This window comes from Scyliorhinus canicula, chromosome 17 (genome assembly GCF_902713615.1).
Source record: "Scyliorhinus canicula chromosome 17, sScyCan1.1, whole genome shotgun sequence".
NCBI lineage: Eukaryota > Metazoa > Chordata > Chondrichthyes > Carcharhiniformes > Scyliorhinidae > Scyliorhinus > Scyliorhinus canicula.
Window position 1 is genome coordinate 65,769,950 of NC_052162.1, and position 27,009 is coordinate 65,796,958.

At 44.3% G+C, this 27,009-nt stretch overlaps 1 protein-coding gene across 2 annotated transcripts in view; it reads right to left on the reverse strand.

Annotated features, from left to right (window-relative positions):
* Positions 1-3,744: 3,744 nt before the first annotated feature.
* The window catches only part of chm (CHM Rab escort protein), a 169,488-nt gene continuing 146,223 nt past the window's right edge, over positions 3,745-27,009 (reverse strand). For both annotated transcript variants that reach the window (XM_038776122.1, XM_038776123.1), the window contains 2 exons: positions 8,841-9,010; positions 3,745-4,870 (listed from right to left, as the gene is read on the reverse strand). In XM_038776122.1, coding sequence (XP_038632050.1) covers positions 4,562-4,870; positions 8,841-9,010 — 479 coding nt within the window. In that variant the 3' untranslated portion in view covers positions 3,745-4,561. The remainder of the gene's footprint in view (positions 4,871-8,840; positions 9,011-27,009) is intronic.

The window sequence follows — 27,009 nt, forward strand, 5'->3', positions numbered from 1 at the left end:
ATAGATATATTTGAGGGAAGGATAGATAAGCACAGGGGGAAAAGAGAATAAAGAATAATGCTGAAGAAGTTAGATGAAAAAGGATGGAAAGGTTCGAATGGAGCAAATGCACCAGCATGGACTGGTTGGGTGAATAGTCTGTTTCTGCACTGTATAGGTAATACAAACTAGAAAAGTCCATGTGATGAATAGTTGACAAAAAGATGGAATTACAGGCATTACCCAATTCAGGGTAATTTTATACTTTCCTCTGTAGTCCTGCCAATTTGACCATCCTTTCCTGACACCAGGCTTAAACAGTTACTGGGAGGCAGTTTCATTTCAATGCTTTTGTAGAGTTGTCCTCATTACTGTCACTTCAGTTACCACAGGCAGTAAGAGCTAGCATAAAAATTAAGACCTTTCCTAATGGACGTCCCAAATTTTATTTTGATTTTTTTGAAATGCAACAAAGAGCAATCTTCTGATTGTTACGAGTCGGGAGAAAAGACCAATGGACAATTCAAATTGGAAGCACAAATGTCTGGAGTATTTTACAATTGAAGTACCCCAGGGTTCATTCAACACCATTCTAACAAAATTACAGTCTTCAGTGCCTGAAGCAGTGGTTCAACAGAATTCCCAATCTTGATACAAAATTCCATATAACATGATAAGAAAGATGACTGTGTGAACAATCTTATTTACTCCGTAATGCATCAGCTTTGGCGGCCTTATTATATACCATTACACCCAGCTTTATACTGTATTTCCTGGGTTCCAAATTGTTCTTTCAGTAGTGCTTCATTTAAATATTGCTGTCTAGGTTTACAATGCATTAAGAATTATATTCTCATTCATTCCTATTGGTTTAAAGTAATTTCATATTGCTATAATTAGCATCCAGTAGCACACAAAAGTTACACTTCACACAAACTGAACTAATTTCTCCAACTGAAAAAATGCATTAAATGCCATTACCCAATGGGAAGCTTGCCAATGTAGTCTAAATGAAGAGTGCATTATGCATCAGAGAATATTATTTTGCAATTTACCACTCAAACCTAAATTTTGTCATCAAACCATTATTCTGCAATGGCCCTGTCGCCATGTTTCAACAACATGTTAGCAAATATAATCTGGAAGCTTTCAAACAAGTGATTTGGTGATAAGAAAATAATAGTTACAAGATTCTTTAATCGATAATTCAACATGAGCATTCGGGTAAGGTACAAACCATCTGACCTTTATCCAAACTCCTCCAATGTACCATTACCCATTTGCCATTCTCTATTCCACAGTTTCTGTTCAGTTCAGTTTAAATACATTCAGAAACACTTTTTTTCTTCAGTAAATCCCACAGCTTTCTCTAATGTTTTGCTATTGTGACAACAGTAATACCATCATTTGAATATTCCACTCCGTGTCTGCAGATTACGATGACAAAGCACTAAAAAAGACTGGTAATTACAACCATGAAGAGGTGCATGACAGCGTGTCAAAATTATTCTAAGTCAACCCCCCTCCAAAATTCACTATAGGTTGAAGAGTTAATTCATTGTTTGTTTCAAAATCAGTTTTGCAGGATTCGGTAGCAAATGATGTTGTATAAAAGATTATTTTTTTAAAATGTGCAAATAGTTTTCAGGACTAATCTGGTAAAACTAATAATGAGGAGTCAAAAACATTTGACAATTTAAAAAATAAAACACATCTTCAATCATTTTTGTTCACATAGATTTGTAAAGTCTCAAAATACCAAGCTAGAGACTGCTATGAATAATTCAATTAAATGAATGTTCTGCCATAATAATCCCCAGAAGGTACTTGAATCTAAGAACTGAATGCAAATGTTTGCAGTTTTCAAAATACACACTGGTGGGGAACACTGACCTAAATTATATTAAACTTATAATTCCAACATTAAGTGAAGTTAGAAATATATACAGGGCAAAAACAAAATGTTTCTTAATGCACAGAGATGGAATTGACATTAAAACTGCACTTCTTAACGGGAGTGAGGTGGGGGGAGGGCCTTCGGCCATCGGAGTGTGGCAGAACAGGGTCCGAGTGGTCTAGCCAGGGTGGAAAGTTGGGGGGAAGGAACCGAGGTTGGGGGGAGGGGTTTTACAAGAGGTAGTGGACGGGAGGAGTTGGAGAGGCGCGGGGGGGGGGGGGGGGGGGGGGGGGGGGGGTGGACTCCATGGTGACCATGGGTGGTCCCGGACTCCTTTTTCTTTTTCTCCTTTATTTTTCTATTTCCACCGTGGAAGGGTTTGTTTTATTGGATGCATATATTGACAGGTGGGTCGTTGTTTGGGGTGGTGGGAGGATGGGATCGTTGTTATTGTTAAGGGGATTGATTTTCTATTTGTTACCATTTACTGTTTGTGGGTGGGGTGTAAATTTTGAAGGAAAATGTGAAAATAGAGAATTTAAACATTTATTAAAAAATCAGCACTTCTAAAATTTCACTGGTGCAGGGATATTACTATATTTAAATAGTTTTGAAATTAATGGTATATATATTGAAGGATAAAACCTTCAATTACTCAATGTTTACATGCCAGCAGAAAAGAACTCAATTTTCAGTTATTCTAATTTTTCCAAATTACCTGCATTGCAATTACACCTCAATTTATGGTAGTTTCTGTACCAATCTTGTGGATGGAAAAGTTGCCTGCAAATGCCGTGTAAAAGCCGAAAACAGAACCATAGAAAAGTTATGGTGCAAAAAGAGAACAGTCAGCCCATCATGTCTGCACCAGTCAAAAAAAAAGAAAAAAGAAACTAGCTGCCCATTTTAATCCCAGTTTCCAGCACCTGGTATGTAGCCTTGCAGGTTACAGCACTTTAGATGGATCTTACTGTTACTGTACAATATTCCAGTGTGAATTACTGTTGCAGCTGAATCTAACATCTTATTGCTTTTCAAATACAAATCTGATCATCGGAATGTTTTAATTAAAGTCGTCCTAGATCTCCATACGGGACAACATTTATCCTAACTATATGCGTAATTGTGAATGTTAAGTTAGTGTATAGCATGTATTTTGCAACCTAACTATCAACATTTACAGCAATTTCTCACACAAAGGGGCACCTTTTGAATGGAGGCACTTACCCACATTCAATATACATTTCCTATATTTAATGCCTACAAAATTGTTATTGTGGAGCCAAACCTCTCATGACCCAACAGAATCGTTCATGTTGACAAGTTTGCATCTTAGCTGAACCCAGCTCTGTGAAAAGATCACTTGAGGAGAAAATTGGAATATTAAGTATCCTAAAGGAAACTCATTCATTAGGCAGAATAAGGGAGGGTGAGGGGGAGATATATTTTCATTTGCATAACAATTAACTGGGGGAGAGATGTGGACAGACCTAAAGGAAAGAGAAGGAATAAGGCAATGACATATTACCCAACATTCCTCTGGAATAATCTCTGCATTTCACATGATCTTTCAGTAAGCAATATAAAAACATCCAGTTATAAACACTAATTAATGCATACTTAAGAGAACTACATTCTTCATCAATTTATCAAATATGACACTTATTTCATTTATTTGTTTTAGTTGCTTGAATTGCTTCATGGTCTAATTATGGAAGTAGTCAAAAATGTGACTGGTCTTTGAATTTTTATAAATTTAGCAGTGGGAATTAAGCACATCATGTTTTAATTTAAAATAGATCTGTTGAAGAAATAACATCTGAACCATACAATAAACCTATTCAGAGTGCACAAATATACCACAGACATAATTTTTGCAACATTTTAATCACTTTTGTTTACATAAGCATTAAAGGAGGTGTATTTTCACAGGTTATTGCACAGTATATGTTTTTGATATTGGTCACATTACTCATGGAAAATAGTACCTTGATCTGCAAAACATCTGCTGTTCCATCACATATCATTACAGACCCATTTGATTTTCCACTGAGAAAATTGTTTGCACCTGCCACTGCTTTCTGAAGTATATTCATAACATAACATTAGCACTTAATATTTTTTCCAGTAAACAATATTTCAAAATGTTGAATGGTTTGTACATTTCTTGATGAAGAAATATTTTCCACTATTTATCATGAGTTCTGCCCAATTCTTTGGAAACACTGTCACTGTGATAACACCATTCCAGCAAAGCAAGCTGTAGCTTTGATTTTATATACCTTAATTGAATTTAAACATCCACGTGCTTTTGGTCAAAATTTTGGCATTTGTTCACCTGACCTCATCCTTCAGAGAGACAACTATTTGCTTTTAATTAGAACCAACAGACCACAACAATGGTCCATTTTTGGGGGTGGAGGGAGAAGTAGACTGGAGGAAATAGGAGCAGCAGGTGGATGAAAATAGATCCATTTGTAACGGGTGCTTTATGTAAGATAACAAAGCATTTGCTTAAGTAATTTATTCAAAAGTTGTCCCCTTAATTAGAATGGTCAATTATGTTGCATGGTGTAAAGGTTGCACTCTATAATCCTACAGTATAATATAGTAACAGCATTTTACAATTTGCTTCAATACAATTTGGAAACAATACCACATGTCATAATTTTGATTTTAAAAATATTATTCTGCATTCTTTGGCATTTCTGTTGCATTATTACACTTCAGAGTTTGCATGTCAGGGTTGGACATTTTTGATTCTCTGTCCATTTCATTAATGTCCAATGCTTTTACCATTTCATCATTACCATCTATGGGATCAGATTTTGAGTTTTCATTTTCTTTTACTTCAGCCACTTCTGGCTCTGTAGGATCTCCAAAACCAGCATTTTCTGGTTGCGCACCATCACCATCATAAATAATGTCTTCCGGATTCGGAGCTGCAGGACAGAACTCTTCCCCAGGACAGAGTTGATGAAAGATATCTTCCGCCTAGTGACAAGCAACAGCAAGCAGACACTGAACGTTGTTCTGAACAAAATCATTAGTATTGCTGAAAAATAAATTGTCAAAGCTTTTCGTCCTGCACTCATCAGGACAATTGCAAGAATGCCAATGTCAGGGGAAGCAACAACTTTATACTGTATGATAAGAGAGTGCTGACTGGTTGGCAAGCGGACTTTGATTAGTGGAAGCATTGTCATGGCGAATGCACCAGTTAATGGTGACAAACAGTTAACTACCAGGCATTGTTTGAAAATTTAAACCAGACAGATTGACTTGGATTGGTCAAGGCACTGCGGAATTAACCAGCAATTGGCTATCACTTTTTTGATTCGTTGGAACAGGCGCAATATGCGTACATGTTCTTTCTGTCTACAAAGAACATTTGATAATCTGGTTTACAAGGCCAGCCAGGGTAGCACCAGAATAATTAATTCTGAGGGTGACAATGGCACATATTAAGCTTTTAGTGGCATAAGAGCAAGGTTGGGGTAGAGATGGGCAATGCCATGAAGATGAAAGTAGGTTGGAAACTCAGCATGCATACAACAGGAAAATGAAGTTGCTTTCCGTCTCACTCTACATGTGGCTGTGGTCAAGAACAGTGTGGAGTTTAATAGCTACGGTTAAAGACAGCAATTGTCACTATCTCATTTGCTTATGAATGTTAAACTAAACAGTCAGATAGAATGGCAGTGGAAGAATGGAGAGCTGAGCTGTGAAGAGGTGCAGCAAGGCATCTTTGGGATACAGGTTGAAGCTGACCTCACATCTACCGGTGATGTCATGAGGAAGAAGATAGCCAAGAATAAACACTGGTAGAAATGTTCCGGCTATAATTGCGTAGGTAAGAGTGGAACCAAGTAAAGGTAATCCCACCAAGCCAGATAATAGTGGAGGTGCAGAAGGAGGATAGTGTGCTTCAACTGTTCCTCATCCAGCTACTTAAATACGAGCAGCAGAAGATGCAACTAAAATCTTTCCTGCAGGCCATCATCAGTAAATTGCGCACATGTAGCCATTTACCCATCCACCAATATAACAGCATACCTAAATCGAAGAGTTATTAATTTAGAAATCTACAAATGGTACATGACCCATACAAGACACTGCCATGCAGAGACCTGCACTATGCTTTCATCTAGCATACTTGGAAGGATAAGGAACATAGAACAGAAGGAGGCCATTCGGCCCATCGAGTTTGCACCAACCTATATTAAGCCCTCATTTCCACCCTATCCCCGTAACCCAATAACCCAATCTTATTTTTGGACACGAAGGACAATTTAGCATGGCCAATCCACCTGACCTGCACGTCTTTGGAATGTGCAAGGAAACCGGAGTACCCGGAGGAAACACACGCAGACACAGGGAGAACGTGCAAACTCCGCACAGACAGTGACCCAGTGGGGAATCGAACCTGGGATCCGGGCGCTGTGAAGCCACAGTGCTATCCACTTGTGCTACCGTGTTGCCCTGAAGAATGAAGGGTAGGCTCCTTTGAGTTTTGGTTTGATTTTAACCCATTCAAAATCTTTACACAGTGTGAAAAGCAGACCCACGTGTTGTATAATGCCACTGTTTCTAATGGTTCTAATGGTCCCAGGTTCGATTCCGGCTTGGGTCACTGTCTGTGCGGAGTCTGCACATCCTCCCCGTGTGTGCGTGGGTTTCCTCCGGATGCTCTGGTTTCCTCCCACAGTCCAAAGATGTGCAGGTTAGGTGAATTGGCCATGATAAATTGCCCTTAGTGTCGAAAATTGCCCTTTGTGTTGGGTGGGGTTACTGGGTTATGGGGATCGGGTGGAGGTGTTGACCTTGGGTAGGGTGCTCTTTCCAAATGCCAGTGCAGACTAGATGGGCCGAATGGCCTCCTTCTGCACTGTAAATTCTATGATAATCTATGAAATTCTATGGTGCCTTCGCATAACCACATTATCCAAGCACTTTGGTGGTGGGGGTAGGAGGAGCACAAAACCATGCCGTCATTGAGCAGCCAGTTGGAGTACCAATGCCTAGCACTTGGGCCATGGGGAGTTGCAAACTGGAACAGGATGGCAAGGGTGCAAAATATTGTGTGTAGTGGATAAGATATCAAAGGCAGCACAAACAAATGTGATTATTTCCCAGTTCTTTCAGTGAATTTCACAATTGTACATATTAATCATAGATCTGCTAGTTTCTTCTTCCCCTGTTTACTGCACACCATTGCACATATTTTCCTTTATTTTGCAACAATTAACTTTGAGCGGATAAAGAAACTATAAAAAGTGTTCACATTTATATAGCACGCTTCACGACCACCAGAGGACAACCAAAGAAATCCTTTCGAAGTGTGGTCACTGTGGTAGTGTAGGAAACAAGGCAGCCAATATTGGCACAGCAAACTTCCACAAACAGCAATGTAAAAATGACCGGATAATCTTTTAGTAATCTTGACTGAATATTAGTCAGGATACAAGGGATAACTCCCCTGCACTTCTTCAAAATAGTGTCCTGGGATTTTTTTTTTAAATATCCATCTGAGCAAGCAGATGGAGCTTAGGTTTAATATCTCAACTGACAGACCTCTAACAGTGTGATGCTCCCTCAGTACTGCACTGGAGTGGCAACCTTGTGTTGCGCTCAAGCCCTGGAGTGGAATTTGAACCCAAAACCTTGTGTCTCAGAGGCAGGAGTGCTACCAACAGAGCCACAGCTGACACACAGTACGCTTTATTTATTGTTTCATTTTATGTGTTTTGCAGTTCCAATTTCACCTTTGGGTGCACTAAAACTCTCTCTCAATTGATTGTATATATACTACAATCGTTGAAGGAATGCTGCTGCAGAGTAGATGCACAGATAACCTAAAGTGATTTGCAGATCCGATTTGTATCTACTACCAACTTTAATTCATTAACATTTACTGAGCACTGATATTTTTACAGTTATCCTACATGGTACCCCACACCTGGAAACCAACCTGTTCCCCATCTCCATTGGTTTTCATCATCATCTTTGACACGCCACGGAAAGTCCAGCAATATCCAAGCATCATTTTATTTTAAACTCCAAGATGCTTCATCATTCCTTTGCTTTCCAAATAAAAAATTCCCTCCTCAGCTCTGACCCCCAATTTCCCCAATTTTCTCATTTGTGGTTTTTGCAATTATTCTGCCTTATTTCCTTTTAACTGCTGTCCCAGACTTCAACCATTTTGTAACTTTTCAAAAGAGACACCCGTTGTTGGATACCAAATCATGCTGAGCCATTTTAAATTCCCAGCTAATCCAAACTCTCATTTTTCCTCATACTCTTTAATACCCAAGCAGGTCTTCAAGTGCCATGTTCAATGGTATGGAAGATTTACTGTAACTAAATAAAATGGATCAATTTTAAGATTAGATGACATGGTTATCTATTATAAACAAGAAACATAGTTATTAGATTTTTGTTTTAATACCAGGACATGAAAAACATTTTGGCTATCTACAGGAGGCTGGATTCAATTTCCCAGTAGTGATCAAACATTTTAATTCTCGCCTCGAGAATTAAATTCAAAAGGTTTGGGTTCAAACCCTACTCCAGCACTTGAGCATAAAAATCAATGCTTCCACTTGTGCAGTGCTGATCGGAGAGCTGCATCTTCAGAGGTGTTGTCTATCAGATATGTTAAACCAAGTTAAATGAGACTGTCCAGGTGGGACAAGGGAGATCCCATAATGCTCTTCAAAGAACAATCCACCTCAGGACCTGGTAAGTTTATATATCAACCAACAGTACCAACAAAATTAACTAACCATTTATTTCATTTTTAATTTAACTTATGCAAATTGACTGCTATAATTGCTTTTCTTAAACTGTGATGGCACATCAGAAAGGTGAGTCCATGCATCCGAAACCCTTTGGCTCATCCTGAAAGCAGGAAAGGCACAATTTCAGCAGTTTGTTTTAGATATTTTTAATCTCACTGTACCTGCTTAACAGACTGCTCAAATCCAAGAGCAGCATCAGGTCCACAACAGACAAACACATTACTGGGAAGCCCTTCGTATGTGTTTCTGTCAACTGCAGATGTATCTCTCACATTGAAATATAAAGCCCAAAGCACTCTTGGTTTCTCTTCCACTTCACATTCGTGACAATCTGAAAGAAAAATAATCATGTTTGTAGTCAAACAGATCACCATACATATAGGTAGCATGTATGTTGGAAGGGTACAACATAATCTCCAGGCAACACAATACGTCTAAACCAACGTTTATTAATATTATTTAAAAATAGAATGTAAAATCTACAAGACAGTCAAACACTGCAATATGGGCAGAGGGGCTAATGCTCCTTTGTCAGAAATTGCAACGAAGGAGATGCATCGAGATGAAACTGCATAACCATCAATCTTTTCATAAAATAATAATGATAAGCAGTATCATGGTCAGTGAGGGAGACTTTGCCCTGGGTGAGTGAGATAGAGACCGAGTGAGTATATTTCGGAATTTGATTCAAGTAGGAACTTAGTGCAGAACGGGAAAGAGCTGCTTTAGGTAAGATTTACTGCAAGAAGTGCGGTGAGTGGGGAGATCGGGGAAGGCTCTTTTTCAGCCTCCAGTATTTGATTTCCACTTTGGTGCAGCAGAAGGAGTAAGTAAATCAGTTAGCTAGATACTTTAGTCCAGGAGATTGTCACACCTCCTTAGGGAAGGGTCTTTGGATTTGGCCAGTGGGTCAGAGACAGAGAGGTGTGACTGACTGCAAGTGAGGCCGGTAAAGGGACCCAAAGGGCAGCAGTACAGGAGCTTCGGTCTTTCTAATTGTTCAACAGGTTTGAGCTTTTTTTTGGCTTGTGTGGATGAGAGTGGGGGCTGCAGGGTAGATGAGCTAACTGGTTATCGCACTATGGTACAGGGACACGTTCAAGCTGGGAATGTAACAAGGAATGTAGTGGTAGCAAGGGACAAATATTCAGAGAGATTGACACTGTTCTCTGCAGCAAAGTGCGCAAGTCCAGACAGCTGTGTTGCTTGCCCAGTGTCAGGGTTCAGGACATCCACTTGGGGCTGGAGAGGAACCTGCAGTGGGAGGGGAAGGATCAGTGTGTCCTGATCCATATAGGCACCAGCAACATAGACAGGACAAAGGAGAAGGTTCTGCATAGTAGAACTTCAAAGGTGAATATCTATGATTATTACATGAGCCACTTGAAAATTGGCATGTGACACATCAGGTTAAGGAGATGAATAAGTAGCTCAAACCTTGTGTGGGAGAAGGGGGTTCCGGTTTGTGGGGTATTGGCACCAGTACTGGGGAAAGTGGGATCTGTACCTTTGGGACGGTCTCCACCTGAACTTTGCTGGGATCGGTGTTCTTGCGAGTCGCATAACTAGGGAAGTAGAGAGGGTTTTAAACTAGGTATTGGGGTTAAGGGATCAATTTTAGGAAGACATAGTAAATCAAAGAGTAGAGACAACTTGGAAGTGAAAAGCAGACCATGCCAGGAAGGGATAGAGTGCAAGCCTAACAGTCAATCAACAGATGAGACTAGAGGTTATAAAAACAATACAAGGATAAAACTAAACTCTGTACTTGAATGCACAGAATATTCAAAACAAAACAGGTTCACTGAAAACGCCCATAGAAATAAACAAGTATGGATTTGATAGCCATTATAGAGACATGGCTACAGGAGGACTTGAATTGGGACCGGAATATTGAAGTGGACGTGACATTTAGGGAGGACAGGAAATGAGGTGAAGGTGGAGGGGCGTCTCTGTTAGTTAATGATGGTATTAGCATAATAGAGAGGGATAACCCAAGTTCAGGAAACCAGAATGTGGAAACTGTGTGGATGAGAAATGGTAAAGGCAAGCAGTCATTTGTGGGAGTCATGTACAGGCCCCTAACAGTAACTACATGGTGGGGCGGAACATCAAGAAAGAAAAAAAATGGTGGCTTGGCAGAAAGGTACAGCGATAATTATGGGAGATTTTTTATCTCATATAGATTGGAAAAGTCAAGTAGGCAAAGATAGCTTAGATGCGGAGTTCATAGAATGTTTTCGGGATAGTTTCTTCGAACTGCAAGTTCTGGAGCCAAACAGTAGCAGGCTATACTAGGCCTGGTACTGTGCAATGAAATGGTATTAATGATCTCAGAGTGAAGGCTCCCCTAGGTATAAGCAACCATAATACGGCAGACATTTACATTCAGTTTGAGGGAGACAGGAGTGGTTCTGAGACTATGTTTTAAACTTAAATAAGGGCAATTAGGGGTGCATGAAAGCTGAGCTGACGGAAGTGAATTGGCAAACTAGGTTAAGGAATAGGTCAATAGAGATGCAGTGGCAAACATTTAATGGGATATTTCAGAATAAACAGAATAGATGCATTCCAATGAATAAGGAAAACTCCATGGATCAGATATACCAGCCGTGGTTAACTGGAATAGTTAAAGATAGTATCAAACTAAAAGAAAAAGCATATAATTGTACAAAGACAGGTGGAAGGTCAGAAGATTAGACAGAATATAAGGAACCACAAATGATGACGAAAAGATTAATAAGAAGGGAAAAATTAGAGTACTAGAAATTAGAAAGCTATCCAGAAATAGAAACACAGATGGAAAAAGTTTCTGTAAATATTTTAAAAAGAAATGAGTTAACAAAGTGAGCATTGGTCCTATAGAAAGTGAGTGAGTCTGAAGAATCTAGAATGGAAAATAAGATGGCAGATGAAGTAACAGGTATTTTGCATCAGTCTTCACTCTAGAGGATGCAAGTAACATTGCAGAAATAGCTGTAAATCACGAATTTGAAGGGAGGGACTCAGGAAAATTACAGTCACCAGAAAAGTGATAAGAGTAAATTGTTGGAGCTGTGGACTGACAAGTGCCCAGATCCTGATGGACTTCATCAGTGAAAAGGTTGATGCAATAGTTTTAATTTTCCAAAACCCGCTACATTCAGGGAAGGTTGTAGCATTAGATTGGAAGATAGCAAATGTAACTCCATTATTCAAAAAGGGAGGGAAGACAGAAAGCAACAAACTACAGATCAGTTAGCTGAACATCTGTCATCTGGAAAACATTGGAAGCTATCATTAAAGTTGTAAAAGTAGGGCTCTTGGATATGTTGAAGTTAATCAGGCAGAGTCAGCAATAGTTTGTGAAAGGGAAAACATGTTCATTGGAGTTTCTCGAGAAAGTAACGTGCTGTGGAACCAGTGGGTATACAGTAATTAGATTTTCAGAAAACATTTGATAAAGTACCACATCAAAGGTTATTGCGGAAAATAAAAGTTCATTATACAGTATTGGGATAACATATTGGCATGGATAGAAGATTGGTTGGCCAACAGGAAACACAAGAGTAGGCATAAATGCATCTTTTTCAGGTTAGCAAGATGTAATTAGTGGTGTGCCACAGGGATCAGTGTTGGGGCCTCAACTGTTTATAATTTATATGAATGAATTGAATGAAGGAATTGAAGGGATGTCTTCCAAATTTGCAGATGACATAAAGATAGGTAAGAAATAAGTTATAAAAAGGACATGAGGCAGCTACAAAAAGATATGGATAGGTTGAGTGAGTGAAGATCTGGTAAATGGAGTATAATGTGGAAAAATATGTAATTGCTCATTTTGGCAGAAAGAATAAAAAAGCATATTATCTAAATGGTGAGAAATTGCAGAGCTGCCTACTAAAGTAGGGAGGTTATGCTTCAAATATACAGAGCATTAGAGAGACTATATCTGGAGTACCATGTACAGTATAGGTCACCTTATTTAAGGAAGGATGTAAATGCATTGGTAGGAGTTCAAAGAAGATTTAACAAATTAATCCCTGGAATGAGAATGTTGGCTCATGAGGAACGGTTGGACAGGCTAGGCTTGTATCAGCTTTGATAAAGGGTCATCTGGACTCAAAATGTTGGCTATTTTCTCTCCCTACAGATGCTGCCAGACCTGCTGAGATTTTCCAGCATTTTCTCTTTCGTTTCAGATTCCAGAATCCACAGTAATTTGCTTTTATCTAGTCTTGTATCTGTTGGAGTTTTGAAAAATAAGAGGGAGAAGCGGTGGCATAGTGCTTTTGTCACTGGACTAGTAAACGAGAGACCCAGGGTAATGATTTGGGGACCCAGGTTAAAATTCCACCATGGCAGATGGTGGAGATTAAAAACTGAGTAAAATATCTGCAATTAAACGTAATGATGACCATGATACCATTGTCCATTTTTGATGTATCTGGATCACTAATGTCCTTTAGGAAAAGAAGTTTGTCCTTCTTACCTGGTCTGACGTACATGTGACTCCAGACCCACAGCAGTGTGGTTGACACTTAAACGCCCTCTGAAATGGCCTAGCAAGCCACTCAGTTGTATTCAACTGCTGCGCAAACACAAAGGAATGAAACCGGATAGACCACCTGGCATCGACCTAGGCACCGGAAACGACAACGGCAAACCCAGCCATGTCAACCTTGCAAAGTCTTCCTTACTAATATCTGGGAGCTTGTGTCAAAGTTGTGAGAGCTATCTCACAGACTCGTCAAGCATCAGCCTGACATAGTCATACTCACAGAATCATATCTTACAGACGATGTGACAGACACAACCAACACCACTCCTGGGTATGGCCTGTCACACCAGCAGGACAGACCCAGTAGAGGTGATGACACTGTGCTATACAATTGGGAAGGAGTTGCCCTGGGAGTCCTCAACGTCGACTCTGGAACCCAATGAAGTCTCATGGCTTTAGTTTAAATATGCGCAAGGAAACCTTCTGCTGGTTACCACATACCGTCCACCATTAGCTGATTAATCGGTAGTCCTCCATGTTGAACAACACTTGGAGGAAGCACTGAGGGTGGCAAGAGCACAGAATATGCTCTGGGTGGGGGACTTCAATGTACATCACCAAGGGTGGCTCAGTGGTACCACCACAGGCCAAGCTGGCCGGGTCCTAAAGGACATAACTGCTAGAACTGGGACTGCAGCATGTGGGGTCGGAACCAAGAGGGAAAAATATACTTGACCTCATCCTCACCGTTCTACCTGCTGCAGATGCATCTGTCCATGGCAGTATTGGTAAAAGTGACCACCGCACAGTTGTTGTGGAGCCATAGTCCCTCTTCACATTGAGGACACCCTCCATTGTGTTATGTGGCATTACCATTGTGCCAAATGGGATAGACTTCAAATCAATCTAGCAACTTAAGGCACGGCATCCATGAGGTACTGTGCCTCATCAGCAGAAGCAGAATTGTACTCAACCACAACGTGCAACCTGTGGCACTGAAAACAGCCTGACAAGCCACATAGTCTATGAACGGAAACTACCAAATGAGGCCTTGACTGAACTGATACTGGCTGTCTGCAAGAGCACTCAAGTCAACACATGAACTCGTTATCGCTATATGATTCTGTGAGTATGACTATGTCAGGCTGATGCTTGACGAGTCTGTGAGATAGCTCTCACAACTTTGACACAAGCTCCCAGATATTAGTAAGGAAGACTTTGCAAGGTTGACATCGCTATATTACCCGATCGCGTTTACACAAAAGAACAAGACATGCTATGAATATGTAGTGAATTTCCGACACAGGTGATCAACTTTGCAGCAGAACGAAGGACAGACAAAAGAAGCCATCAGACTCCATAATAAGCCAATAGCTGATCAGGCGACGGCTTTTCAGAGGACAATAGATCTTGATTGAATCACCCTGGATAAACAGAGTATCCTGTATATTGCCATTAACGAGTTTGGGTCTGGATGGGATAATAGAACTCAGGTCAATTGTGGGCATATCCCTATGAAACAATGGAAGCAGACCAGTATAAAGGAAAGAACATCGGAAAAGATTGTCAGCGATAACCTGGGAGTCCCGCAGGCACAATCAATCGCAAGAAGAAGGGTCCCTGGGTTTTGAAGCTCAGAGAAGATATCCACATTGAGTGATCAGAACCTGGCCAGCCTCCTTCGCTAAGTGCGAGTAATAGCTAGAGCTGTGAGTCGGAGTCTGAAATGGCCTAGCAAGCCACGCAGTTGCTAGGCCATCGCTACGTGTGAGTGAGAGAATTGAGTACAATTGCATTAAACTGTGAACATGTTTTGTCCTTTGTTCATCTCGCAAATATGGACACCTGGGTAAAACATCTGAATAAGAAACTGGTCTAAGCATCTGAGATTTTACTGACACAACAAACCTCAAGGCCCAGCATATTCCCCATTACCACCAAGCCAGGGTATCAACCCTGGTTCACAAAGGGTGCAGGAGAGCATGCCAGGAGCACCAGGCACACCTAATAATGAGGTGTCAACCTGGTGAAGCTAGAACGTAGGACTACTTGTGTGCCAAACAGCAAGTGACAGACAGGGCTAAGCAATTCCGCAATGAACACATCCCATTTAAGCTCTGCAGTCCTGCCACGTCCAGCCGTGAATGGTGGTGGACAATTAAACAACTCATGGGACACTCCGCCAATATACCCAATCTCAATGATAGAGGAGCCCAGCACATCTTTGCAAAAGACAAGGCCGAAGCATTCGCAACAATCTTCAACCAAAAGTGCCAAGCGGATGATCCATCACGCTCTCCCCGAAGGTCCCCAGCATCACAGATGTCAGTCTTCAGCCAATATAATTCACTTCACATGATATCAAGAAACGGCTGAAGGCAATGAATATTGCGAAGGCTATGGGCCTTGACAATATTCCAGCAATAGCACTGAAGACGTATGCTCCAGAACTTGCTGCACCCCTAACCAAGCTGTTCCAGTACATACACAACACTGGCATCTACCCGGCAATGTGGAAAATTGTACACAAGAAACAGGACAAATCCAACCCAGACAATTACCGTCCTATCAGTCTACTCTTCATCATCAGCAAAGTGATGGAAGGAGTCATCAACAGTGCTATCCAGCAGCACTTACTCAGCAATAACCTGCTCACGGGGATTCAGTTTGGGTTCTGCCAGGGTCACTCAGCTCCTGACCTCATTATAGCCTTGGTTCAAACATGGGCAAAAGAGCTGAATGTCAGAAGTGACTGCCCTTGACATCAAGGCAGCATTTAATCGATTATGGCATCAAGGAGCCCTTGCAAAACTGGAGTCAATGGGAATCAGGGGCAAAACTCTCCGCTGGATGGAGTCACACCCGGCACAAAGGAAAATGGTTGTGGTGGTTGGAGGTCAATGATCTCAGCTCCAGGACATCACTGCAGGAGTTCCTCAGGGTAGCGTCCCAGGCGCAACCATTTTCGGCTGCTTCATCGATTACCACCAATTTATCATAAGAACATTAGTGGGGATGTTCGCTGATGACTGCACAATGTAAAGCACCATTCGCGACTTCTCAAATAATAAAGCAATCCATTTCCAAATGAAAGACCTGGACAATATCCAGGCTTTGGCTGACAAGTGGCAAATTCATTTTTGCCATACAATAACCATTTCCTACAAGAGGAGATCTAACGATCACCCCTCGACAGCCAATGGCATTACCATCGCTGAATCCCCCACCATCAAAATCCGGGGGTTACAATTGATCAGAAACTGAACTGGAAACCATATTAATGTTGTGGCTACCAGAGCAGGTCAAAGGCTAGGAATGCTATGGCAAATAACTCATCTCTTGACACCCGAAAGCCTATCCACCATCTACAAGGCACACGTCAGGAATGTAATGGATTACTCTCCACTTGCCTGGATGAGTGCAGCTCCAACAACACTGATGAAGCTCAATACCATCCAGGACAAGGCTGCCCCCTTGACTGTTGCCCCTTTCACAAACACTTAAACACTCCACCACCAATGAACAATGTCAGTGGTGTATACCATCGAGAAGGAGCACTACAATAACTCGCCAAGGTTCTTTAGGCAGCACCTTCCAAGCTCACAACCACTATCATTGAGACGGTTAAGAGCAGCAAATGCCTGGGAACCCCACCACCTGGAGGTTTCCCTCCAAGTCACTCACCAGTCCGGGCTTGGAAACATATCGCCGTTCCTTCACTGTCACTGGGTCAAAATCCTGGAACTCCTTCCCCCAACAGCACAGTGGGTGTGCCTACACCTCAGGGACTGCAGCTGTTCAAGAAGGCAGCTCACCACTACCTTCTGAAGGCCAACTAGGGATGGGCAATAAATATTAGCATTGCCAGTGATCTCCACAGCCTGTAAAATGAATGTTAAAGGAACTTGATTGAAAAATATAAGATCCTGGGGGTTCTTGATGGGATGAACCTAGAGAGAATGTTTTCTTTTGTGGGAGAATCTAGAACTAGGAATTGCTGTTTAATAATGAGAGGTCCCCAATTTAAAATGTAGATGAGGCAAAATCTTTTCTCAGAGGGTTGTGTGTCTTTCGTACTCAGCCTGAAAATACAATGGAGGCAGAGTCTTTGAATATTTTTAAGGCTGGCTAGATTCTTAGTAAGCAATGAGGCAAAATGTTATCGGGGGGCAGGCAGGAAGCAGGTTTGAGGTTACTATCAGATCAGCCACGGTCCTATTAAATGGTGGAGCAAACTCAAGGGGCTGAATGGTCTTCTACTGCTCCTTGTTCATCACCAAGGAGGAAACGTTGTACAATATCCATGGAGGGGGCAGGGGGAGTGATTTCAGGAAGCAGTTGTTAGTTTGAAGAGAAACCAGCACGATCCTAGAGTAACAGATGCTATGGTAGAGGAGAGGGAACCTGGTAGAGCTGGTCATAGTCAGTAACGACTGGGAATAAATGGATATGCCAGTTGTCTGCTATGAATGTTCAACTGGGATTTTAGAAATAAGGGAGAGGAGCCAAGGGCTGTACCAGGTGGGCAGACAGCAAAGGCTTTGCTGGAACAAAAATAAGACAATAGCTGAGCAAATCAACAACATTATTTTAACAAATCGAGGCCAAAATGTTGGGCACTTGAGTGATAAAATGCAGTTCCAAGTCACTTGTGGTAAACACAGATGGAAATGGAGCTGGATAGAGGTATGGGTACAAGGAAGTTATTCGTTTTAGCCTTTTCAATGATCAAGGCAATCAGAATAAAGTGGGCAAAGGACATGACAAAGAAGGCTACCGACCAAGTGCTGGAATGTGGGATTAGAATAGATAGGTGCTAGATGGCTGCCGCAGACGGGGTGAGCCGAAAGGCCTTTTTTCTGTGCTGGAAAGTTTTATGACATGTTCAAAGAGGTGGCCTCGAATAAAATAGAGGGCACGATCTAACCAAATCGGAACGGATTCCCAGGATGGGCGTGTTTAACCGGGTGTTTCCTGGCGCTCGCATGCCGAAAAATGCCATGCTACCTACCGGAACTCTGCCACACTTTGTCCCGTTTACTCCACTGAGGAACTCCGCTTGCCAGAACCCCTCAGGGCGGGAAGAGATTGGGAGCCCTGAACTCCCCCCACTCCCCCAAGCCCTAACTTACCTTTAATGGGGGCCCTCAGGGTCCCCACCGCACCCACGTAGGGCACCCTGGGCCCGATATTCATCACGGTAAAAATGCCAGCCTGGCACCCTGGCAGTGCCAAGCTAGAACCCATGTGGCACTGCTAGTGTGCCATGCTGGAAATGCCAAGATGTGCAGCTGGCACTTCCAGGGGGCCTGCTGGTGCCACCCTACCAGAGGACAGGCACCTGGGAGCCTCCAATTCCCTGGGAGACCATGAGTGCCGTTCCATCTGGTTCCCAATTGTGGAGACCAGCACTGAACGACGCTTGCCTGAGGTCTCTGAGGCAAAGGGGCGAGAGGGGATAAGACATGAAAGTGGATAAATAAAAAGGTAACTGTATCAAATGTCAGGACAATGAACAGAGAAGCGCTTGGAAAGAAAAAGAGTTCTAAGAGATGAAATTCAAGGTGAGTAGGGATGCAAAATGTGCGTAAGTGGATCGGCTACCAGTCGTGCACCATCCTATATATCTTTTCATTGAAGTCACAGGAAAGGAAAAACGAGCAAATAGTCTGACGGGCTGTCACTTTATCTCCTTGCGTTTTATCACCCTGCTGATGTTGAATTTCATTCCCTCACCCCCACCCAGTACCTCAATTAATGAAGGAAAACTGCATTTCTCATTTTCATCGAGCGCAAATATAACTTGTAGAATCCTCGAGTGATCTGCCTATAGATTAACACAGGTAGCGAGCGATACAACAGTGAAAGCATCAGTTCACGCCTCACACTGATGCTTTCTCCTAATTAATATGAAACAATGGGAATGTTTTAATTTTCTTTTTAAAAAAATAACTGTCATCTTGTGTATATAACATGTTGGAATAACTGCACAAAATCTAGATGAAGGTGTGAACACAAATAGGGAATAGTAACAGATTAAGGAAAATCAAATAACTAAATCTGCACAAAATTGGCATCAATTTTTAGTGTTAATTCTTCATGATCACCCTGCCGTTGTTGGCCAACTGGGAATATTGCATCTTCTTTATATCCTACATACTAAAACTTCTGGAATTTTTGTCCACATAGTGCTCGAAAATGCAAATCAAGGGCACTGTTATATTTACTTAATTTCATATACATACTATCTAAACAAAATTTCATTTGGTATGCAAGGACCTACACTGTTTTTTTCCCCCTCCTTCTTAATTTCCTATTGGAGAGCTGAAACAATATATATTTGTTATTCAGCAGTACATGGTTTTTCTTTTCTTCAGTTTTGCGTTATTACAGTAGAAACTAAGTCCTCTGTTTCCAGTGCCTTTGTCTTTTTGACCTGCTATGGCCTAGTGCTCACCTGATCTGGTGATTCGTCCTCAATGGCTCTAATAGAATTTGCTCTGACATTTTAATTAAAATACTGCCACTGCCACACATACTGCAATCACAGGCAGATGATAAAAAGGGCAATGTACCAGGTGAAAACTCGTGCATGCTGCACTTGGAGCAGAACTGCACCTGATGTTCCTTGTTATTATCGCTGGTATGTGAACAAAAGAATTTCAATTATGTTTTAAGTAATGTAAATGATAGGTAAAGCTTTTCTTCTTTGTAAATGGGCTGGAAGTTTTACATTCACATCAATCCATGTAACGTGGTAAACATTAGAAGGCATAACATAGCGAGCTATTTCTTGCAGAGTTTTAAAAAAAATAATTTTTATTCAAGTTTTTTAATAACAATAACAAATTATCTCCCCGCAATTTAAAACAAACAAGGCGTGTTTCCACGCCAAAACAAAACAAGAAAAGAACTCTCCCCCCCCAAAATAAATAATAACAAATAGCAATACAAGAAAGAAGAAAATAACATAACACACCCCCTAACCATCACCAAACCCCCCCCCCTTGCCCCCCCCCCCCCCCCCGTTGATTGCTGCAGAGACCGACCACTCTCTACCCCTTCGCCAGGAAATCGAGAAAGGGCTGCCACCACCGAAAGAACCCCTGTACCGACCCCCTCACGGCAAATTACATCCTCTCCAACTTGATGAACCCAGCCATGTCGTTGACCCAGGTCTCCGAACTCGGGGGCCGCGTATCCCTCCACTGTAACAGAATCCTGCGCCGGGCTACTAGAGATGCAAAGGCCAGAATGCCGACCTCTCTCGCCTCCTGCACTCCCGGCTCCGAAGCTACCCCAAAGATCGCGAGACCCCAGCCCCACCTCCGACAAAATCCCCGCCACCCCCTTCCAAAACCCCTCCAGAGCCGGACATGCCCAAAACATATGGGTGCGGTTTGCCAGGCCACCCGAACACCTCCCACACCTATCTTCCCCTCCGAAAAACCGGCTCATCCTTGCCCCCGTTATGTGAGCCCTGTGCAGCACCTTCAGCTGAATTAGGCTGAGCCGTGCACAAGAGGTGGAGGAATTCACCCTTTCCAGGGTGTCCGACCACGTCCCATCCTCAATCTCTTCCCCTAGCTCTTTCTCCCATTTCGCTTTGAGCTCATCTACTGAGGCCTCCTCCTCCTCCTGCATCAGTTGGTAAATAGCCGTGATCTTCCCCTCCCCGACCCACGTCCCCGAAAGCACCCTGTCCTGCACCCCCCTTGGCGGCAGCCGCGGAAACTCATCCACCTTCCTCTTAACAAAGTCCCTGACCTGCATATACCTAAAAGCGTTCCCAGGGGGGAGGTTCCACTTCCCCACCGGCTCCTCCAGAGTCGCGAACTTCCCATCCACGAAGAGGTCCCCAAACTGTCTGATGCCTGCCCTGTGCCAACTCCCAAATCCCCCACCCGTTCTCCCTGGCGCAAAACGGTGATTGCCCCGTATCGGTGCCCAAACTGAGGCCTTCACTTCCCCCCTATGCCGCCTCCACTGTCCCCAGATTTTGAGAGAAGCAACCACCACCGGACTCGTGGAGTACTTTGCCGGGAGGAGTGGAAGTGGGGCCGTCACCAAGGCCTCCAGACTCGTACCCGCACAGGACGTCACCTCCAGTCTCTTCCATGCGTCACCCTCCCCTTCCGTCACCCACCTGCGAATCATCGCCATGTTTCCCGCCCAATAATATCCACACAGGTTGGGCAGCGGCAGGCCCCCTACCTCCCTCCTTCGCTCCAAAAATACTCTCCTTACTCTCGGGGCCTTCCACGCCTACACAAACCCCAGAATCGACTTATTCACCCTTCTAAAAAACGCCTTCGAGATCAACATGGGGAGGCACTGGAAAAGAAACAAAAACCTCGGGAGCACCGTCATTTTAACTGACTGGACCCTGCCTGCCAACGAGAGTGGCAGCACATCCCACCTCCTGAATTCTTCCTCCATCTGCCCCACCAGCCTCGAAAGGTTAAGCCTATGCATAGCCCCCCAGGTCCTAGCCACGTGGACCCCAAGATACCTAAAGCTCCCCTCAGCCCTCCTCAACGGGAGTTCCCCTATCTCCCTCTCCTGACCCCCCAGGTGCAGGACAAACAGCTCACTTTTCCCCACATTTAGCTTATATGCCGAAAAATCCCCAAACTCCTCAAGTATCCTCAGCACCTCTGGCATCCCCTCAGCTGGGTCCGCGACATACAGCAGCAGATCATCTGCATACAGCGACAACCGGTGCTCCTCCCCCCCCCCCGCACAATCCCCCTCCAACCCTTCGAGTCCCTCAGTGCCATGGCCAGGGGCTCAATTGCTAACGCGAAGAGCAGGGGAGACAAGGGGCACCCCTGCCTCGTCCCTCTGGAAAGCCGAAAGTCCGCCGACCTCCTCCCATTCGTCACCACACTCGCCACCGGGGAGCTGTACAGCAACCTCACCCAGTTAATGAACCCCTCACCAAACCGAAACCTCCGCAACACCTCCCACAGGTAACTCCACTCCACCCTATCAAAAGCTTTCTCCGCATCCATGGACGCCACTATTTCTGACTCCCCAGCCACCGGCGTCATCATCATAACATTCAGGAGCCTCCGCACGTTGGCATTCAATTGTCTCCCCTTTACAAACCCCGTTTGGTCCTCATGAATCACCGTCGGGACCACATCCTCCACCCTCCTGGACAGCACCTTTGCAAACAACTTGACATTTACGTTAAGGAGCGAGATTGGCCTACAAGACCCACACTGAAGGGGGTCCTTGTCCCGCTTCAGGAGCAAAGAGATAATTGCCCTGGACATCGTCGGGGGCAAAGCCCCCACCCCCCCCCCTCCCTGGCCTCATTCAGGGTCCTCACCAGCAGCGGGCCCAGCAAATCTGAAAATTTCTTATAAAATTCCACCTGGAACCCGTCAGGCCCCGCCGCTTTCCCTGTCTGCAGGCTTCCCAGCGCCTCCACCAACTCCTCAAACCCTCCACCCGCTCGTCCCCTACTCTTGGGAACTCCAGCTTATCCAAAAAGCGGTCCATCCCGCCTGCTTCCCCAGGGGGTGCCTCCCGCTTCCGGAGCTGGTGAGCCAGCATCCGGCTTGCCTTTTCCCCGTACTCATACACCGCCCCCGTGCCCTCCTCCACTGCGCCTCCGCCTTACGGGTGGTTAAAATGTCAAACTCCGTTTGGAGATTGCGCCGCTCCTTCAGAAGCCCCTCCTCCGGGGTGTCTGCATATCTCCTATCCACCCTGACCATCGCCTCCACCAGCCTCTCCCTCTCGACCCTCTCCCCCCTCTCGCTGTGCGCCCAAATAGATATCAGCTCCCCTCTAACTACTGCCTTTAGCGCTTCCCAAACCATCCCAACCTGCACCTCCCCGTTGTCATTGGTTTCCAGATACCCCTCTATACCCCTACGGATCCGACCGCACACTTCCTCCTCTGCCAAAAGCCCCACATCCAACCTCCACAGCAGGCGTTGATCCTTCCCCTCCCCCAGCTCCAGGTCCACCAAATGTGGAGCATGATCAGAAATGGCTATCGCCGAATACTCCGCCCCCACCACTCTCGGGATCAGCGCCCTGCTAAGCACGAGTACGCCTTATGAACATGGGAGAAAAAGGAGAACTCCCTACCCCCCGGCTTCAAAAACCTCCAAGGGTCCACCCCTCCCATCTGATCCATGAACCCCCTCAGCACCGAGGCAGCTGCCGGCCTCCTGCCCGTCCTAGACTTAGAGCGGTCCAGAGCCGGATCTAGCACCGTGTTAAAGTCCCCACCCAGAATCAATCTCTCTGTCTCCAGGTCCGGGATCAGGCCCAGCATACGCCGCATGAAGACTGCATCATCCCAGTTGGGGGCATAAACATTAACCAAGACCACCCGCTCCCCCTGAAGTCTCCCACTCACCATCACATATCGACCTGCACTATCCGCCACCACTTTGGACGCGACGAACGACAGGCTCTTACCCACCAAAATTGCCACCCCACGGTTCTTTGCATCAAGACCCGAGTGAAACACCTGTCGCACCCAACTCTTTCTTAGCCTCACCTGATCCGTAACCCTGAGGTGCGTCTCCTGGAGCACAGCCACATCCGCTCCCAGCCCCCTCAAGTGAGCAAGACCCGGGATCGCTTCACCGGACCATTCAGCCCCCTCACGTTCCATGTGACCAACTGAACCCGAGGGGCCGTCCCCTTCCCTCTACGCCGATCAGCCATAGCCCTTCCTCAACCCACCACGTGCCCGGGGAACCCCCCCAAGCCCGCTCCCCACGGTGGCAAACCCCCCTCCCAACCCCCCCTTCACCATCCCTTCCCTCACAGTCCCTGCAGCAACAACCCGGCACACCCCCCCCCCCCTCCCAAGGTAGGGCCCTCCCTAGCTGTGTTACCCCTAACATTATGCTTCCATGAGTCAGCTGATTTCTGCTGACCCCGGCTACTCCCGCCATAACCACGACACCCCCCCCCCCCCCCGCCGGATGCAACACAGCCGCCAATCCCTCCCTCCCAGCGCTGGTCCCGCCCCCAATTCCTCCGGCGCGGGAAGAAAGCCCGCGCTTCCAACCCGTGCCCCGCCCCAACACGCGGGAAAAAGACGGACACATGACCCATCGGGACCTCAAACTACTCCCCAACCCACCAGTGGAAAAAACAAACAAAACCACCACAATATATAACCAACAGCCCCAAAGAAACCCCGAAAGAACCCAAATAACCATAACTAAAATAGCAAAGACAAACAGGAAACAACCATCAGCAAACACAGCCACTATGGGCGAAAGGATACCCAAGAGGGCAAAGCCTCCAATCAAAGTACATTTCCCCCCAGCCCCCCAGTCCTCATCCAAGTTCTCAGCCTGGACAAAAGCCCAGGCCTCCTCCGGAGAGACAAAACAGAGCTGGCGGTCCTTGTACGTGACCCAGAGGCAAGCCGGCTGTAGAAGGCCAAACCTCACCCCCTTCCTGTGGAGCACTCCCTTCGCTCGATTGAAGCCAGCCCTTCTCCTTGCCACCTCCGCGCTCCAGTCCTGAAAAATCCGTACGTCCGTGTTCTCCCACCTGCTGCTCCTCTCCTTCTTCGCCCACCTCAACACGCACTCCCAGTCAACCAAGCGGTGAAAATGGACCAGCACCACCCTGGGCGGTTCGTTCGGCCTGGGCTTCCGCTGCAGCACTCGATGGGCGCCTTCCAGCTCCAGGGGACCACGAAACGACCCTGCACCCATCAGCGAGTTTTACATTAGGACCACATAGGCCGCCAAATCCGAACCTTCCAGCCCCTCCGAGAGGCCCAAAATCCGTAGATTCTTCCGGCGGGAGCGGTTCTCCATCTCCTCCATCCTCGCCTGCCATTTCTTGTGCAGTGCCTCGTGTGACTCCACTTTCACTGCCAGGCCCAAAAGCTCATCCTCATTCTCAGAAGCCTTGTGCCGCAGCTCCCGAATCTCTTCGGCTTGAGCCGTCTGCGTCGCCACCAGTTTGTCCAGCGAGGCCTTAAACGGCTCCACAATCTCGGCTTTGAGGTCCTTGAAGGAGCGCTGAAGCAGCTCCTGCTGCTCCCGCACCCACAGCTGCCACGCCACTGCTGCTTCCCCGCCCGCCGCCATCTTGCCTGTTCTGCCTCTCGCCGTTCTCTGAGGTAAAACCGATTTTTGGACCGCTCCACTGCAAGTCCAGTTCATCCACCGGCTGTGTTTCCCCCCGGGGGAAAAGTCGAAACAGGACCTTTGTTGATTGCTTTAATATTTACAGCATAGGTAAACCAAAAGTAGCATCCAACGTAAATGTTCAATCACTTCTTGTGTTTTCTCTCAGTTGAAAATTTTCAAATTCAATAGGGAAGATAATGTCAAAGCATCCCGAATCTGCAATGATTTCCAGCTGCATCTGCAAATTCATTAAAACAACCATTCCACATGATCAAGCTAGAAGCATCAATCCCAATAGTTGCTTTTGAATTTAGAATGGTGAATACCAATTTCCAACAGGTTAAAAAATACCATTCCAAGTTATAGAATCATAATATTATACAGAACACTAGGAGGCCATTTGGTCCATTGTGCCTGTACTGTCTCTTTGAAGCAGATATCTAATTACTCCCACTTCCTTGTTCTTTGCTATATTAGTTTAATGAGCACAGTCTGTATCCTTTTCTCAAAACAAGTTCCTAACACTGAACACTGACGCTTGGAATGTGAAATACTGAAAAGGTTCAGAGTTTGTCCTAACCATTTGCCTTCGTAATTCTTTATTTTATATCTAAGGGCACCCATATTCCTCTGTAATGCAGCATTCTAGTTTCTCTATTTTACTGAAATTTTGCTTTTCTATTCTTCCTACCAAAGTGAATAACCTCAACTGGATTATACTTTGTCAATTTATACCCACTCGCTTAACATATCTGTATCCCTTCTGCATCCTCACAGCTTGCTTTTCCACCTATCTTTGTTTGGTCAGAAAATTTGGCTACAACAGACATGGGCCAAAATTTTACTTATTTTCAATGCATAAAAATTAACACCAAGTTAAAATGCGAAAGCTAGCAAACTCGCTAGTTTTTTTCCTTCAGCATTGAAGATCCTGAGCTAGAACTCAGTTTACAAACAAAGTGAAAAATGAAAAACAAATCACTCAACTGCTTTGTCAGGATGACAACAATCATTATTTCTAGCAATCACAATATAGCTAGAATTAATATGAGTCAGCAGCAAAAAAAAACAAAACCTCTACTTCAGCAGTCTCAGCTTAATGAATCCATCGTCAAGGTTATGAGCAGTAAGAGCGAGAGGAACACCCTATTTTGCAAAACTCATTTCTGGAACATTCATTAATGTTGCTATAGACTGGCTTCAAGTAATCAATGTGCACAACATGTAATTTGACAATATGTAAAATTACCAGATGTGAAGTGGTATTAGGATATCGACGGCTTGGAGAAGAAGGCGGCAAAACTATTAAGATAAGTAGTTTTGACTTTTATAGTTTACTTGTGATGGAACAACAATCACAATGTTCATCTTTTTGCAAGTTTTATTCGTGAAGTTAATTTGAGATGCTACTCAAGGGTTTATTTGTCAGAAAAAAATAAAATGAGTACAAAATGTTGAGCGGTTTCAGTTGATGAAACAGCAGTGAACCACTGAAGCCAATTGTGCGAGGCTTTGTTTGTACTAAAAATCTATAACATATAAAAGCACAACAGAAGTTCCCGAGAATGGCACACTGACACAGACTCCTAGCAATTAGATCATCAATGCAACAATTAGCGAATCTGTTTCCATGCCATCATGCCTAAACAGGTCATCAACTTACCGTCAGTCTTAGCTCACTGCTAAAATAAAAACTATACCAAATGGGGAAATAAACAGAAA